Raw genomic sequence first — 18,761 nt, forward strand, 5'->3', positions numbered from 1 at the left:
CTCGTCCCGTTATCACCAACGTGTCCCTGCTCGTCCCGTTATCACCAACGTGTCCCTGCCTGTCCCGTTATCACCAACGTGTCCCTGCTCGTCCCGTAACCAGAATACCTCAGGGTTGTCACCAACGTGTCCCTGCTCGTCCCGTTATCACCAACGTGTCCCTGCTCGTCCCGTTATCACCAACGTGTCCCTGCTCGTCCCGTTATCACCAACGTGTCCCTGCTCGTCCCGTTATCACCAACGTGTCCCTGCTCGTCCCGTTATCACCAACGTGTCCCTGCTCGTCCCGTTATCACCAACGTGTCCCTGCTCGTCCCGTTATCACCAACGTGTCCCTGCTCGTCCCGTTATCACCAACGTGTCCCTGCTCGTCCCGTTATCACCAACGTGTCCCTGCTCGTCCCGTTATCACCAACGTGTCCCTGCTCGTCCCGTTATCACCAACGTGTCCCTGCTCGTCCCGTTATCACCAACGTGTCCCTGCTCGTCCCGTTATCACCAACGTGTCCCTGCTCGTCCCGTTATCACCAACGTGTCCCTGCTCGTCCCGTAACCAGAATACCTCAGGGTTGTCACCAACGTGTCCCTGCTCGTCCCGTAACCAGAATACCTCAGGGTTGTCACCAACATGTCTCAGATCCTCATACAGTGGGAAATAAAATAAACACTAAATGGATTCAGATTTCCCCAAGATCACACAGTAGGTACCTTCTCTCCTCTGCAGTACTACTGTCCAATACAGAGTTATCCACTAGCTCCCTACTCCTACACACTTTATGTAGACCTGAGAGGAATGATGCGTGTTTTCAGGAGTCTTTGTCTGAAAATCCTGTGTGTTTTCTGTGTTTGTTCAGCCAAGCTGTCTATAATCAATGTGTGTGTGTGTGCAGGTAAGCTGGGCGGTAGCCACCTGTCTGCGGTTCACATGGCTCTGAGTGCTGTAAACCTGGCAGAGTGTTCAGGCTCCTGTCTCCCCGTGGCCACGCTAGGAGAGATCTACGTCTCTGCAGCCCTACGAGTCAAAGCCAGCCTACCCAGACTCCTTCACTTCTCCTCTGTGAGTAACCGAGTTAGGTTACCAAGTGGTGTGGGTGTTTGTGAGAGAGGGGGAGGCGTTGGCTATAATGTGTGGTTTGTTGCTCAGTATATCGTGTGTGTCTGTCTCTGTGTCTCAACTCGTTACTCACTCCTGTATCTCCATGTCTCTCTCCATCCCCAGCGTGTGTTCCTGAGCAGTGCCCGCCAGGCGTGTCTCTCCTCCAGTGGCAGTGTCCCCCCGGCCATGCAGTGGCTCTGTCACCCTCTGGGCCACCGCTTCTTTGTGGATGGGGACTGGGCCGTCCGCAGCACCCCCAAAGATAGCATCTACAGCCAGGCAGGGAACACAGGTCAGTACTGTAGACAAACCTGCTGCACTGTTGGAACTAGAAACACAAGCATTTCACTACACCCGCAACAACATCTGCTAAACACGTGTATGTGACCAATAACACCTTATTCCCTGGTATATGGTGTACAACTATTGACAAGAGCCCCTCAGAAGAATGAGCTTTGAGAGGCTCTACAGGTGGACAGCTTGTGTCTTTATGAAAGGAAACACCTGTCATGGAAACTGGTTATGATGAAAGCAATATGGGCAACAAGTTTTCATTGTCTAAATTGGTTGCCATGACTATGCTAACCCTAATTCTTCTCTCTCTCTCTGTAGTGGACCCTCTGGCCCAGGTGACCCAGGCCTTTAGGGAACACCTTTTGGAGAAGGCTTTATACTGTGTGGCCCAGCCCCGGGGGGAGAAGATCCCCAGTGATGGAGAGGGGTAGGTGCAACACACAGCCAAATAGTGTTCTCAGGTTATCTGCAGAAGTCTTAAAAGTTGCCTTTATCAATCCCACAGAATTTTAGCCAGTGGTGGCTAAAGTTAGCTGACGTTTCTAGTGGCTGTAAAAAAAAAAAAAAAACATTTTAAAAAGGCCCATAGTCTACTTTCAGGGCGTGGAGAACCATCTAACATTGAGTTGTAAAATACAGAATGTTGACTTATTCATATTTTAGGCCTTATTTTGTCTTAAATTGTCTACAATCCCTTTTTGAACAAGCCTTTTACGTCTTTTAAATACTTTTAACTATCTACAGTTGAAGTCGAAAGTTTACATACACCTTAGACAAAAACATTTAAACTCAGTTTTTCACAATTCCTGACATTTAATCCTAGTAAAAATTCCCTGCCTTAGGTCAGATAGGATCACCACTTTATTTTAAGAATGTGAAATGTCAGAATAATAGTAGAGTGATTTATTTCTTTCATCACATTCCCAGTGGGTCAGAAGTTCACATACACTCAATTAGTATTTGGTAGCATTGCCTTTAAATGGTTTAACTTGGGTCAAACGTTTCAGGTAGCCTTCCACAAACTTCCCACAATAACTTGGGTGAATTTTGGCCCATTCCTCCTGACAGAGCTGGTGTAACTGAGTCATTTATTTATTTATTTATTTCTTACCTTTTATTTAATTAGGCAAGTCAGTTAAGAACCAATTCTGATTTTCAATGACTGCCTAGGAACAGTGGGTAAACTGCCTTGTTCAGGGGCAGAAAGACAGATTTTTTAACCTTGTCAGCTCAGGGATTCAATAGTGCAACCTTTCGGTTAATAGACGAACGCTCTAACCACTAGGCTACCTGCCGCGGATTGTAGGCCTCCTTGCTCGCACACGCTTTTTCAGTTCTGTCCTCAAATTTTCTATAGGATGGGGTCAGGGCTTTGTGATGGTCACTCCAATACCTTGACTTTGTTGTCCTAAGGCCATTTTGCCACAACTTTGGAAGTATGCTTGGGGTCATTGTCCCATTTGGAAGACCCATTTGCAATCACGTTTTAACTTCCTGAATGATGTCTTGAGTTGTTGCTTCAATATATTCACATCATTTTCCTCCTCATGATGCCATCTATTTTATGAAGTACACCAGTCCCTCCTGCAGCAAAGCACCCCCACAACATGATGCTGCCACCCCCGTGCTTCACGGTTGGGATGGCGTTCTTCGGCTTGCAAGCCTCTCCCTTTTTCCTCCAAACATTACGATGGTCATTATTGGCAAACAGTTCTATTTTTTTCATCAGACCAGAGGACATTTCTCCAAAAAGTACGATCTTTGTTCCCATGCTCATTTGCAAACCATAGTCTGGATTTTTTATGGCGGTTTTGGAGCAGTGGCTTCTTCCTTGCTGAGCGGCCTTTCAGGTTATGTCAATATAGGACTCGTTTTTCTGTGGATATAGATACTTTTAGAACTAATAGTCTTTTAAATACTTTTAACTAACTAAGCTGTGTGTGTGTTCCCCAGGGAGAACTAATAGTCTTTTAAATACTTTTAACTAACTAAGCTGTGTGTGTATTCCCCAGGGAGTATGCGGATGCTCTGGAGTACCTTCAGCTGTTGGCTAGTGCATCAGACGCCGCCGGAGCCAACACCCAGTCCTTCGCCATCGGATCCAACATGGCCACCGTCACTGGTATGACTCCTGGCCTTATATTTATGTGTCTATATGCTGTGGTCCGAGTTTCACCTCTGCAGTTCAGGCACAATACTGGGTGTCTCTCATTTAGGGTGTACTTGACAGTGTGTCTGTAGTCTAAAGTGACTTCCTCTTCTTATCTCCTTTCCTTCAGTCACACTGATCTTCAGTAACATGTCTCTATCTTCTGACATTGCTTCCACTGATCCCTGTGTTGTCAGATCAGTGCAATCAAAGACAAGGAGAGGAAGCCACTCTAGACTGTTGAGATGCCCCCTCAGATATCCTTGCTCCTTTCAGCACCTCTCTCTCTCTCTCTTGCTCATTTTCTCTGAGAGGAGATGGGAGGTTAAAAGGCATGGTCCTCTGCATCGCTCCATCTACCAGTCCTGTCAAGCCTCTAATCATCTTGAAGAAGTAGCTAGAGAAGGAAGAGCGTTTCAAAGGAGACTTTTCTTGTCATGGTGTTAGATTGCCCAGTCAGCATAGCTGTCTCTTTGTGTGAGTGTGCGTTTGATTGGATGTGATTTATTAGGATCTCCATTAGCCGACGCCAATGGGAGCTATTCTTACTGGGGTATGACACACAACCAAAAATACATTACAGACAAAATACTTGACATTTTAAAGTGTGTGTGTGTGTGTACGCGCATCTATCAGTTACACATACGTCAGTACATACACACAACAAGTAGGTCACATGGGGGAGAGGCGTTTTTTTATTATTATTTGTAAAAATGTATTTCAACTTTTTATTTAACCAGGTAGGCCAGTTGTGAACAAGTTCTCATTTACAACTGTGACCTGGCCAAGATAAAGCAAAGCAGTGTGACACAAACAACAACACAGAGTTACACATGGAATAAACAAGCGTACAGTGAATAATACAGTAGAAGAAAAAAAAGGGGAAAAAAGAGTCTATATACAGTGTGTGCAAATGGCGTGGGGAGGTAGGAGGTGTGGGCTTTGGGGATGACCAGTGAGAGGTACCTGCTGGAGCGCGTGCTACGGGTGGGTGTTGTTATCGTGACCAGTGAGCTGAGATAAGGCGGAGCTTTACCTAGCATAGACTTATAGATGACCTGGAGCCAGTGGGTCTGGCGATGAATATGTAGCGAGGGCCAGCCGACTAGAGCATACAGGTCGCAGTGGTGGGTGGTATAAGGGGCTTATAATAGACTGCATCCAGTTTGCTGAGTAGAGTATTGTAAGCTATTTGTTGTGCCGTGAAGTGTTGCTTTATCTGTTTTTTGAAACCAGGTTTGCTGTTGTGCTATATGAGATGGAAGGGAGTTCCATGCACTCATGGCTCTGTATAATACTGTACGTTTCCTAGAATTTGTTCTGGACCTGGGGACTTAAAATACCCCTGGTGTCATGTCTGGTGGGGTAAGTGTGTGTGTCTGTCAGTGCTGTGTCTAAGTTGACTATGCAAACGATTTGGAATTTCCAACACATTAATATTTATTATAACAACTCTTAGCCAAGAGAGACTGGCATGCATAGTATTTATATCAGCCCTCTGATTACAATGAAGAGCAAGACATGCTGCTCTGTTATGGACCAGCTGCAGTTTAACTAGGTCTCTCCTTGCAGCACTTGACCACATGTCTGGACAATAATCAAGATAAGACAAAACTAGAGCCTGCAGGACTTTCTTTTTGGAGTGTGGTGTCAAAAAATCACAGCATCTCTTTTATTACAGACAGACCTCTCCCCAGCTTTACAACCATTGAATCTATATGTTTTGATCATGACAGTTTACAATCTAAGGAAATGCCAAGTAATTTACTCTCCTCAACTTGTTCAACAGTCACACCATTCATTACCAGATTCAGCCGAGGTCTAGAACTTAGGGAATAATTTGTACTAAATACAGTGCTCTTAGTTTTAGAGATGTTCAGGACCAGTTTATTACTGGCCACCCATTCCAAAACAGACTGCAATTCTTTGTTAAGAGTTTCAGTGACTTAATTAGCTGTGGTTGCTGATGCGTATATGGTTGAATCGTCAGCATACATGGACACACATGCTTTGTTTAATGCCAGTGGCAGGTCATTGGAAAAATAGAAAAGAGTAGAGGGCCTAGAGAGCTGCCCTGCGGTACACCACACGTTACATGTTTGACATTAGAGAAGCTTCCATTAAAGAAAACCCTCTGAGTTCTATTAGAGATATAGCTCTGAATTCATGATATGGCAGAGGGTGAAAAGCCATAACGCATACATTTTCTCAACAGGTTATGGTTAATAATATCAAAGGCTGCACTGAAATCTAACAGTAAAGCTCCCACAATCTTCTTATATATTTATTTTGTGCCAGTGGAGTACATGTTGAGTGCCATTCTCTATAAGCATGCCGAAAGTCTGTTGTTAATTTGTTTATTTGGTCAAACACTATTTTTTTCAACAGTTTGCTAAGTGCTGGCAGCAAGCTGATAGGTCTGCTGTTAGAACCATTAAAGGCCGCTTTACCACTCTTGGGTAGCTGAATGACTTTGTCTTCCCTACAGGCCTGAGTAGAAAGACTTTCCTCTGCTCAGATTAAAGATATGAAAGATAGTGGCTATAGAGTCAGCTACCATCCTCAGTAGCTTTCCATTTGTATTTTTTATTTAACCCTTATTTAACTAGGCAAGTCAGTTAAGAACAAATTCTCATTTATAATGACAGCCTACCATCTAAGTTGTCAATGCCAAGAGGTTGGTCATTATTGATCGATGACAATAATTTTTCCACCTCTCCCACACTAACTTTACAAAATTCAAACTTACAATGCTTTTCTTTCAGTATTGTTTTTGTTCTGCATGAGTACGATGGCTCACTGTTCGTTGTTGGCATTTCCTGCCTAAGTTTGCCCACTTTGCCAATGAAGTAATCATTGAAATAATTGTCAACATCAAATGGTTTTGTGATGAATCAGCCATCTGATTTGATGAATGCGGAGTTGGCCCAATGTTAAGCAAAGGAGGTCTTCTCCCTTGGAGAGATGTGGCTATCAGTATAGCTGCAGTATTAGCAGGGTGTGACCATGCCAGAGGGGAACATGCCAGAGAACAGCTGGATTTGATCATGTGTGAAACGGAGAGAGATAAAGGAAGGGATGTGTCTGTGTTTCAGCATGTCTGCATAGTCCCACATAGATGTTCTAAACCTGTCAACATCATGTCAACTAACTATCCTCTAACCTTCAACATACATTTAAACCTAGCCCTAAACTCTTCCCTAAACTTAACCCCAGGCCTCACCCAAAACATAACCCGTGCCCTTATCCTAAACCTAACCCTAAACATAACCCTGAACTTAACCCCAGCAAGCTGTTGTGTATCAACAGAGTTACAGTTGATATCTCTAGATCAGCTACAGGAACTATCCCAATAATAACCTGTCTCTGTGTGTATTTTCTTTATTGACTGTGTGTAAACCTTGTCTGGGACCTCCAGGCTGTGACCTTCATTCCAAATGGTGGTCGTCGGTTGCCGTGGTGATCATTAACTGGCTTCAAGGAGACGACGCAGCGGCTGAGAGACTGTACCCCGCCGCCGAGCACCTGCCCCGTAGTCTACAGACTGCAGAGTGAGTGTACACGCACGCACGCAAGCGCGCACACACACAGCCGAGGGACTGTACCAAGCTGTAGTAGAACATTCCGGAGTGACATACAGATTACCCCCCCCCACACACACACACACACTTCCCCAGTTCTTCTCCACCACCTTTCTGAAAAGAGTTGTTCATGTGTCCTCAGGAGTCCGTTGCCCAAGGCGTCTTTGAACACGTTCCGGGCGGTGCGCGCCATGCTGACCAAACCAGAGAACTGTCAGCTGAGTCTGAGCCACAGTGAGAGGGCCAGCGGCCTGCTGAGAGACAGCCTCAACCTGGGACCACACTGTCACAGCAGCAGCCTAGACAAGGTACACACACACATATATACACCCACACATATATACACACACACACACAAACACAGCAGCTATGGCCAGAGCTGTGGTGCATTGTAGTTGCATTGCATGTGTCTCTCAGCTGGGTGCAATGTTCCTGCAGTGCAAGACAGAGCTGGGCCCCATACAGCACAATGGGCAGGAGACATCAAAACACCCTGACACACTGTTACTGCCTTTCAAACTAATGTCATTTTCAATACGCACACCATAAGGTTTGCTTCTCTCTGTCTCTCTCTCTCTCGCGGTCTCTCTTGATCTCTCTCGGTCTCTCTGTCTCTCTGTCTCGATCTCTCTCTCTGTCTTTCTCTCTCTCTCTCTCTTTCTCTCTCCCCAGGTGGTCCAGTTGCTGCTGTGTGACCTGCTGCTGGTGATGCGGACTAACGTGTGGCGTCTGCAGCAGAGCTCCAGTCCCGGGGGTCTCTCCTTGCAGGCCTCCCCAGCCGAGCTGCACGGCTTCCAGCAGGACCTCTCCTCCCTCAGGAAGCTGGCCCAGAGCTTCAGGCCCGCCATGCGCAGGGTAGGACGTGGAGGAAGACATGCATACACATGTAGACACGGGCACATACATGTATATGGACACAGGGTAGGACGTGGAGGAAGACATACATACACATGTAGACACGGGCACATACATGTATATGGACACAGGGTAGGACGTGGAGGAAGACATGCATACACATGTAGACACGGGCACATACATGTATATGGACACAGGGTAGGACGTGGAGGGAAGACATACACATGTAGACACGGGCACATACATGTGGACACAGGGTAGGACGTGGAGGAAGGACATGTAGACACGGGCACATACATGTATATGGACACAGGGTAGGACGTGGAGGAAGACATGCATACACATGTAGACACGGGCACATACATGTATATGGACACAGGGTAGGACGTGGAGGAAGACATACATACACATGTAGACACGGGCACATACATGTATATGGACACAGGGTAGGACGTGGAGGAAGACATACATACACATGTAGACACGGGCACATACATGTATATGGACACAGGGTAGGACGTGGAGGAAGACACATGTAGACACGGGCACATACATGTATATGGACACAGGGTAGGACGTGGAGGAAGACATACATACACATGTAGACACGGGCACATACATGTATATGGACACAGGGTAGGACGTGGAGGAAATACATACACATGTAGACACGGGCACATACATGTATATGGACACAGGGTAGGACGTGGAGGAAGACACATACACATGTAGACACGGGCACATACATGTATATGGACACAGGGTACGTGGAGGAAGACATACATACACATGTAGACACGGGCACATACATGTATATGGACACAGGGTGGAGGAAGACATACATACACATGTAGACACGGGCACATACATGTATATGGACACAGGGTAGGACGTGGAGGAAGACATACATACACATGTAGACACATGTAGACACGGGCACATACATGTATATGGACACAGGGTAGGACGTGGAGGAAGACATACATACACATGTAGACACGGGCACATACATGTATATGGACACAGGGTAGGACGTGGAGGAAGACATACATACACATGTAGACACGGGCACATACATGTATATGGACACAGGGTAGGACGTGGAGGAAGACATACATACACATGTAGACACGGGCACATACATGTATATGGACACAGGGTAGGACGTGGAGGAAGACATACATACACATGTAGACACGGGCACATACATGTATATGGACACAGGGTAGGACGTGGAGGAAGACATACATACACATGTAGACACACATGGGACACAGGGTACAGACATACACATACACATGTATGGACACGGGCACATACATAGACACGGGCACATACATGTATATGGACACAGGGTAGGACGTAGGACGTGGAGGAAGACACATACACATGTAGACACGGGCACACATGTATATGGACACAGGGTAGGACGTGGAGGAAGACATGCATACACATGTAGACACGGGCATACATGTATATGGACACAGGGTAGGACGTGGAGGAAGACATACATACACATGTAGACACGGGCATACATGTATATGGACACAGGGTGTGGAGGAAGACATACATACACATGTAGACACGGGCACATACATGTATATGGACACAGGGTAGGACGTGGAGGAAGACATGCATACACATGTAGACACGGGCACATACATGTATGGACACAGGGTAGGACGTGGAGGAAGACACATACACATGTAGACACGGGCACATACATATGGACACAGGGTAGGACGTGGAGGAAGACATGCATACACATGTAGACACGGGCACATACATGTATATGGACACAGGGTAGGACGTGGAGGAAGACACATACACATGTAGACACGGGCACATACATGTATATGGACACAGGGTAGGACGTGGAGGAAGACATACATACACATGTAGACACGGGCACATACATGTATATGGACACAGGGTAGGACGTGGAGGAAGACATACATACACATGTAGACACGGGCACATACATGTATATGGACACAGGGTAGGACGTGGAGGAAGACATACATACACATGTAGACACGGGCACATACATGTATATGGACACAGGTTGATCTAGGTAGATTTCTGACTTCTCACTCATCAAACACTGTTCTCTCTCTCCCTCTCAGTTGTTTCTTCATGAGGCAACCGCCAGGCTGATGGCTGGGGCCAGTCCCACGCGAACACATCAGCTCCTGGACCGCTCGCTCAGACGCAGAGCCACCCCCGGAGCCAAGACGGGTAACTGCAGGGAGGGTTTTTTGTAGTTTGCGTGTGTGAGAAAGGTTGGAAGTTCTGTGGGTTTTTTGTGCCTTTTTTAAGCCTTTCATAATGAGGTCGAAAGGGACACGGCGCGATATGAGTGTTATCTGTGTAGTATCCCTCTCTGTATCCCCACAACTCACGTGTGTGTGTGTGTGATCCTACAGAGGAGTGTGAGATGCGTCCTGGCCAGAGGGAGCAGGCTGAGGCGGTGATGTTGGCGTGTCGCTACCTGCCCCCCTCCTTCCTGTCGGCACCGGGCCAGCGGGTGGGCATGCTGGCGGACGCAGCCCGGACACTGGAGAAGCTGGGGGACAAGCGCACCCTCCACGACTGCCAGCAGATGATCATTAAGCTGGGCAGCGGCACCACTGTCACCTCTGCCTAGACGATACAGAGCGAGGCAGAGAGACCAGCCCCACACACACACACACACACACACACAAATGGATGAAGGAGGTTTTTGGCATTTGGCCTGCAGCTGACGAACAGACGTACAGACAGTCTAACTAGACTTTGAGAATCATATCAGGCATACAGACAGACGAATGAACATACCTGACAGTTACCTGCCATTAGTTTCATATCACCTGTCAGTAGACAGCTCTCAGAGTGACAGTTTAGCAGGGGAGGACTTCACCCCAGTAAAGTGTTGCTGTTGACATTGTTGACATGATCTGTCATGTAAGCTAGTCATCATCCACCAGGATATATAGGTTCACGTTTCTGGTTATTTTCTATTCCCCTGCGTGAAATGCACTGTAGTGGCGGAGTGTGTCCACTGGGTGGGGTTCTGGCGCCCTCTGCAGGACTGTGAAGGTGTGATGGCTGGAAGTGTGTGTGTTTAAAAAATATATATTTTACCTTTATTTAACCAGGCAAGTCAGTTAAGAACAAATTCTTATTTTCAATGACGGCCTAGGAACAGTGGGTTAACTGCCTGTTCAGGGGCAGAACAACAGATTTGTACCTTGTCAGCTGTGTGTGAGAGAGAAGGGGAAAGGTTTTTTACCTGCAGTTGTACACTACTAGCCTCATGTTTTGATTGGACGATGCACCTTACAAAGCGAAGCACTCTGTTGTGATTGGTGTGTTTAGAGAGTGGCTGTCTGTCTGACTGGCTGCGATGGGAGGAGCAAACTGCGTTGGGACAGACTGGTCTTTTTGAGGAGCACAACATTTCAGAAATATATCGTATAGAGCAGACGGGTTTCTCTATCATGTTGAAAAGAGGACCTTGACAGTTCTATACATTGTGTTTCTATCTGCGATGGTCTGAAATGTTGCATCTCTGTCATGTGGTTTAATCTGCACTGGCCCAGAGGGGCTGTATTTGAGGAGTTCTGTAATATTGTAGCTTTTCCTTTTCATATTATTTTCTTTGTTGTTGCTGTGTATATATTTTACAATGTATTTATAATCTGTCTGAGATTTGTTCTGCTGATCAGTATTTTCCATTGGCCGGGTGATCATTTACTTTCCACCCTCATTGTGTAGCATAGCCAGAGGCTTGGGGTCCAATGGGGAGTATGGGTGAGTCCCAAATGGCACCCTATTCTCTATATAGTGCACTACTTCCTATAGACCCTAGTCAAAAGTAGTGCACCCCACAAGGGAATAGGGTGCCATTTGGTATGTGTTACTCAACCTATGTTTGTTGCCATAGTTGGTAAGTGTATCAAAAAGGGGACAGTGTCCATGTGCTTTTGGGGCCAAGGAGTGTCAAAGACCATTCAATATTGTCATCAGACTCATGTGAGCGTTTGCACTATTGCGCAAGGTGTGTGCTGCCATTATGATGATATCAGAAAGAGTTGGAGGTGTTGAGTCCTCGAGCGATAGGCTCCAGTCTAGGGTTGAGCCGCTGGGCCACCCATAACAGAACATTGACTTTAATGGGAATGTCCATTCTAGTAATTCTATTTCTATGGTGGTGACCCCCCCCCCCCAAGTCACTCCGTTCAAGACCAATAGTTTACAAAAGAGCCCGAGTCTTATCTAGTATTTCTAGATCTCATGATTTAATTGACTCTTGTTATTATCATCTCTTCTTCAAAAGAAGGCCTGTAGCGAGGCTGCCACACCCTCCTGTAGTCAGGCCCCTGGGTCCTGTTCACTAGGCCCCAAATGGAAGAAAATGGGTTGTTCTTGTCCAATAAGAAACTGTCATTTTTGTTTTCCGTTGAAAAACGTTTTTAAAACGTGTGCTCCTTTTGAACAGGACCCATATGTTAAAAAGACAGAGTGAAAGGGTACAACCCTGTTCCAGAACCACAGTTTTTGTTTTCAGAAGACTAAAACCCCATTTGGTTCTTTAGCATGCTTTTGTTGTGTTTATCCCAGGACATGCTAGTTTGTAATAGTGTATCATTGTAAATGACTGACTGAGGGACACTGGACTGATGATTCCTTCCCAGTGTGTTGGGTCAGTCTGTGGTGTGACTGTGTTAAATCATCACAACCACATCTGAACATGTAGTATTATTATTATTTAGTTTCTTAATCAACATATTCTTTCCTTCCCTGTCTTTCTCCTTCTTTGCTCATTGGTTTATTCCTGGATATGTAAATAAAAATACAATTTTGTAACGAAATGCCTCAGGGTCTCTTGTGGTGCTTTGATGGTGGCGGGGGTTTGAGAGAAACTGAAACTACCCAACTGTTGCTAGTCCTGATCCTACAAGAAAATCTGATGTTCCCTTGAGAAAGGCACTTAACCCTAATTGCTCCAGGGTCACTGTTGATAATGGCTGACCCTGGCTGTGACCCCACTCTCAGAGGGTGTTTCAGGGAGAGTGGGATAGGCAAAAAACCCATTTTATTTAACCTTTATTTAACTATGCAAGTCAGTTAATTAAGAACAAATTCTTAATTCCAATGACGGCCTAGGAACAGTGGGTTAACTGCCTGGGTTAATTTACACGTGTATTATTACACACGTGTATATGTGTGGGTTCATTTACACATGCGTATTATTACACATGTGTGGGTTCATTTACACATGCGTATTATTACACGTGTATATGTGTGAAATAGGACAAATATAAGCACCCGCCAAATAAATGTTATTATTATAAAAGTGTCAAAATGAAAACTAATCATGAAAAACAATTAGTAAACTGAAATAAAATAATTAACAAACCAGTTTGAAATCAGTATAGTTCTATATTTGGCTCCAAAACTAACTAAATAAAATAAAAACCATGAAATTGAAAAAAAATGTTTTCGGGCAAAAATCCATGCCTTTTGTTGTTTGTCACGCTGCTGAATCTGGCGGGTAAATTCGTCCAGGAGATGGAGATGTTGTGCATTGCTGTCACCATACTACATACAGGTCGAGACCGGAGCTGGAGCAGAGCTCGCCCAATTTGACTGGAGTGTGGCTCGAGATTCCCAAAGGCTGGGGCTACAGAGCCTCCCTTCACTCCGGCGCTGCCAGAGTCTCCCGTCTATTTGGGGCCCGCTAAAAGGGTCCCCAGTCCGGGGTCGGCGGCGAGGGTCGGCGCTCCAAAGGTGCCACCGATGTGGGCCCAGACTAAGGTGGAGTGGGGTCCATGTCCCGCACCAGAGCCGCCACCGCGGACAGATGCCCCCCCAGACCCTCCCCTATGGGTTTCGGTTTTGCGGCCGGAGTCCGCACCTTTAGGGTGGGGGGTACTGTCACGTCCTGACCTTAGTTCCTTTTTTATGTCTCTGTTTTAGTTTGGTCAGGGCGTGAGTTGGGGTGGGCATTCTATGTTTTGTAGTCTAGGTTTTGCATTTCTATGTGTTTGGCCTGGTATGGTTCCCAATCAGAGGCAGCTGGCAATCGTCTCTGATTGAGAACCATACTTAGGCAGCCTGTTTTCCCACTATGGGTTGTGGGTAGTTATTTTCTGTTCAGTGTGTTTTGCACCTGACGGAGCTGTTTCGGTTGTTCTTTTGTTGTTTTGTATTTAGTGTTCAGTTCTATTTGATAAATGATGAACACGTACCACGCTGCACTTTGGTCCTCACCTTCTTCCACCAACAGCCGTTACACTGTGTTTTTCACTCTCGGGGGCACAGAGCAGTTTTTAGCAGAGGGTGGGAAAGGACATGGAGCACAGAGCAGTGGACAAGCACCACTCCATAAGAGAGCGATGAACAGGATTTCCACCCACAACCCTGCTCACAGGCTCTGCACCACACTAACATAAAACTAGCATTCATACATTCATTTGGGCTATTATCAGCAGTAAAATACTGTGAAAGTTTTACTGCAGCATGCTGTCAATTATGGTGCATTGTGGGAACATTTTGTGTGTGTGTGTGTGTGTGTGTGCGTGTGTGGGGGGGGGTAATTGCTGTATATGGCATTTTTGGTGGGTTGAAAACAATTTGACCACGAGTGGTATTGTTGTTTCTGTCTTATTTTGAGGAGTGTCTTATAGGAGGCTATATTAAGAGTGCTGTACCAATTTAACTGGTATGTGGTAGTAATGCCCCATCAATTTAACATAGGGGACAGATTAGAGTGGCAGCAAGTCTTAAACCTTTAATGCTTGAGCATTTTTCCATGTCTTTTTAAATCTGTTTTGCCCTGTAGTGGCTGTCAGAAAGACATGCTCCTGAACTTTGGCGATTACTAAGTGTTTTTTAAATCTCCCGCTTTGGGCTGGATGTGTCAATGTGTAGTTCATACATGCAGAATTAGTCTTACCTCAATTAGCCACCAAATCCCGAGTTTGAAAGCAACTGTTTTTCCTAGAACTGTGCTCCACCATTTCCCAAAATGTTTCCCCCATGAGGGCCAGCCCCCTAGCAATTACAGTTATAGCCTGTGCTTGACTTGGACTGAAATAGGTGTCAGTACTCATTTCGGGTGCCGGTTTTGTTTACATTTATGTGCAGGAGCTCCACAATACTGTTGAGCTAATAAGAGGTGCAGGAACTCCACAATACTGTTGAGCTAATAAGAGGTGCAGGAACTCCACAATACTGTTGAGCTAATAAGAGGTGCAGGAACTCCACAATACTGTTGAGCTAATAAGAGGTGCAGGAACTCCACAATACTGTTGAGCTAATAAGAGGTGCAGGAACTCCACAATACTGTTGAGCTAATAAGAGGTGCAGGAACTCCACAATACTGTTGAGCTAATAAGAGGTGCAGGAACTCCACAATACTGTTGAGCTAATAAGAGGTGCAGGAGCTCCACAATACTGTTGAGCTAATAAGAGGTGTAGGAGCTCCACAATACTGTTGAGCTAATAAGAGGTGCAGGAACTCCACAATACTGTTGAGCTAATAAGAGGTGCAGGAACTCCACAATACTGTTGAGCTAATAAGAGGTGCAGGAACTCCACAATACTGTTGAGCTAATAAGAGGTGCAGGAACTCCACAATACTGTTGAGCTAATAAGAGGTGCAGGAACTCCACAATACTGTTGAGCTAATAAGAGGTGCAGGAACCACAATACTTTTGAGCTAATAAGAGGTGTAGGAATTCAAGAAGTAGAACATTTGAGATGCCGGTACTCCTGCCCATGTCAAGCACTGGTCCTAGCCAATGAGCTTCAGACCTTTGCCATTTCAGTGACAGCTAGCAAGATGCGCACACACAGCACAGCGAGAGGGAGAGAGCAATGACGTGGTGCACATATCTGCCCATACTGTATGTGACGTAGTACGCAATATTCAGGGACCACTTTTGTCTTGTGAATGCATCTTTCAGAATTACTGGCTAAAAAAGTATACAAACGTACTGCAGAATCTCTTTAAGGTTTCTAGAAGGGCAAGTAATATAAACCACCAAATATTTATTGATATGCTGTAATGTGTAAACACCTGACCTTTCAGCCAACCTGCTTGTACCAATTCCATGTAATTATAGTAAAATACTGTGAAATACAAATCCCATCTCCCCTCAATGAACTTAATTCATTCATCCAGTCAATTATTCATGCATTCATCATTCTACGGTATTATACTGAGTCATTACACAGTACTTGCTTTGATACTGTGTTTAAATTACAGTAGGTGTACTACAATATGAAATACAGTAACTTACTTGCCACTTTGCTGCCTGTTAGTTACTGTCAAATCCACGGCAAGCCCTTTACAGTGTAGCTATCACTAGCTAACAGGGAAACATAGCTAGCTAACAGGGAAACATAGCTAGCTAACAGGGAAACATAGCTAGCTAACAGGGAAACATAGCTAGCTAACAGGGAAACATAGCTAGCTAACAGGGAAACATAGCTAGCTAACAGTGACAGCTAGGGAAACATAGCTAGCTAACAGGGAAACATGGCTAGCTAACAGGGAAACATAGCTAGCTAACAGGGAAACATAGCTAGCTAACAGGGAAACATAACTAGCTAACAGGGAAACATGGCTAGCTAACAGGGAAACATAGCTAGCTAACAGGGAACATAGCTAACAGGGAAACATAGCTAGCTAACAGGGAAACATAGCTAGCTAACAGGGAAACATAGCTAGCTAACAGGGAAACATGGCTAGCTAACAGGGAAACATAGCTAGCTAACAGGGAAACATAGCTAGCTAACAGGGAAACATAGCTAGCTAACAGGGAAACATAGCTAGCTAACAGGGAAACATAGCTAGCTAACAGGGAAACATAGCTAGCTAACAGGGAAACATAGCTAGCTAACAGGGAAACATAGCTAGCTAACAGGGAAACATAGCTAGCTAACAGGGAAACATGGCATTCTTCTTACATGTGCTACTAAAGTTTAAAAGCATTGGATTGGTGTAAACATGGTTTAGAGTGTTTACAACATACGTTTTGCATCAGTCTCAGCGCTCTTTCTTTTTCAATCCAAGTCACATTGAGATTGACTTTATTTTAGAAACTGAACCTAATTTATGACCTGACCCATGACCTTATGTATTGCTGCTGCTCCAACGCATGCTTTCTGTCCTTAATAACGCTGAAACTGAAACGGAATAATATAACAACGCATAGAAATATGTCGATACAACTAAAAGTAAATCAAAACTAGCAGGTCTGAAAATGAACTGAAACTAAACTGAATTTAAAATAAAAAGCTACATTCTAGAAATACACATGAATATAAAACAACTAAACTATGATAACCTTGGTGTGTGTACTGTGTGTGTGTGTGTGTGTGTGTGTGTGTGTGTGTGTGTGTGTGTGTACTGTGTGTGTGTGTGTGTGTGTGTGTGTGTGTGTACTGTGTGTGTGTGTGTGTGTGTACTGTGTGTGTGTGTGTGTGTGTGTGTGTGTGTGTGTGTGTACTGTGTGTGTGTGTGTACTGTGTGTGTGTGTGTACTGTGTGTGTGTGTGTGTGTGTGTGTGTGTACTGTGTGTGTGTGTGCACCTTTGTGTGTCATGACATGTCCTATTCTTCCATCTGTATTTCTGTCCTCAGTCTGTCATTAATGATCACAAATGTGTGTCTGTGTGTCAGTGCAGGTTTGGAAGAAGATGAGAAAAAAGAACAGTCCTTGGTCTGGGCAGCGTTGAAAGGTGCTGGTATATTTGACATTGGCGTTACAAAAACAGTTCACACAAATTGATGCTGTAGTGTCATCGATTCAAACAGTGAAGACATGAACAATGAAAAACACTGCATGCTCAACTTAGAACGAGGGACATTCCCAAACGTCTCTTTTCTGAATGGATTCTTTAATAACATTTTATAAGCAATAACATATTCATTTTATAGAAAATAAACATCTCTAGGAAATACTATACACAATTATATTAGTACATCACATCTTACATTTAAACAGCGTCAAATACTTATATACACCGTTAAATAATGAGAGCATCATAATCAAGAATCAGAAGAAGAAGAGGTTTGTGGTCTTGTCTGTACTGTACACCCTAATACTGTATGTGTCCACTGATATGAAGTACTGAAGTACTGTACACTACACCCTAAAGTAGTACTGAAGTACTGTCCACTACACCCTAAAGTAGTACTGAAGTACTGTACACCACACCCTAAAGAGGCTGTCTGTGTGTGTGAGAATGCTGCAGTAAGGGGAACAGCCTACGCTACTGTGAGTGCCACGTACAGAGAAAGGAATGAGAGAGACACACTTGATGTGGAGTCAGAAAACTGAAACAGTCCGAATACGGACACCGTACAACAGTCACGGTTCCCCATTTAATGGGGAGGACTGTGTTACTGTACGGTGTCCATATTATGACATATTTGAGTCTCTGTACGGTTGATTCAGCTCTATGGTGCTGAGAACTCAAGTCGTGTAGGACTAAGAATCTATTGGAGTCGAATACTTGTTCATTTTTATGGAGACAGCAGCCTTTGGTGATGGAGAGGATGGACAGAGATATTGATGAAGAACTGTGATGAGATGACATGACGTGTGAGATGATGCCGGCCGGGCCCTAAGCCCTGACCTTTAACCTTTATGGTGATGATGTGGCGTCTACTGTACATCATGTTGTATGAGCACACGTCTGACCTTCGACTCGGTGACCTCCAGAGTTTTGCCCCCCAATATCCAAATTAGCACACTACCCACTTAGAATGAAGCAATGTATAAGGCATGCAT

General features: G+C 45.0%; 2 protein-coding genes across 2 annotated transcripts in view; one reads left to right on the forward strand and one right to left on the reverse strand.

Moving 5' to 3' along the window:
* The window catches only part of srebf1 (sterol regulatory element binding transcription factor 1), a 31,263-nt gene extending 18,435 nt beyond the window's left edge, over positions 1-12,828 (forward strand). The window contains 9 exon segments of the mRNA XM_042317752.1: positions 891-1,057; positions 1,220-1,388; positions 1,709-1,817; positions 3,403-3,512; positions 6,958-7,090; positions 7,263-7,428; positions 7,793-7,975; positions 10,102-10,213; positions 10,402-12,828. Of these exon segments, the coding sequence (XP_042173686.1) occupies positions 891-1,057; positions 1,220-1,388; positions 1,709-1,817; positions 3,403-3,512; positions 6,958-7,090; positions 7,263-7,428; positions 7,793-7,975; positions 10,102-10,213; positions 10,402-10,622 (1,370 nt within the window). The 3' untranslated portion in view covers positions 10,623-12,828.
* Positions 12,829-17,683: 4,855 nt separating this feature from the next.
* LOC112241996 (retinoic acid-induced protein 1) overlaps positions 17,684-18,761 on the reverse strand; it is a 22,827-nt gene continuing 21,749 nt past the window's right edge. The window contains exon 5 of the mRNA XM_042317746.1: positions 17,684-18,761. This exon is cut by the window's right edge and continues 990 nt beyond it. The gene's annotated coding sequence lies outside the window, so the exon portion shown is untranslated.

This window comes from Oncorhynchus tshawytscha, unplaced genomic scaffold, assembly GCF_018296145.1.
Source record: "Oncorhynchus tshawytscha isolate Ot180627B unplaced genomic scaffold, Otsh_v2.0 Un_contig_7015_pilon_pilon, whole genome shotgun sequence".
NCBI classification, from domain to species: domain Eukaryota; kingdom Metazoa; phylum Chordata; class Actinopteri; order Salmoniformes; family Salmonidae; genus Oncorhynchus; species Oncorhynchus tshawytscha.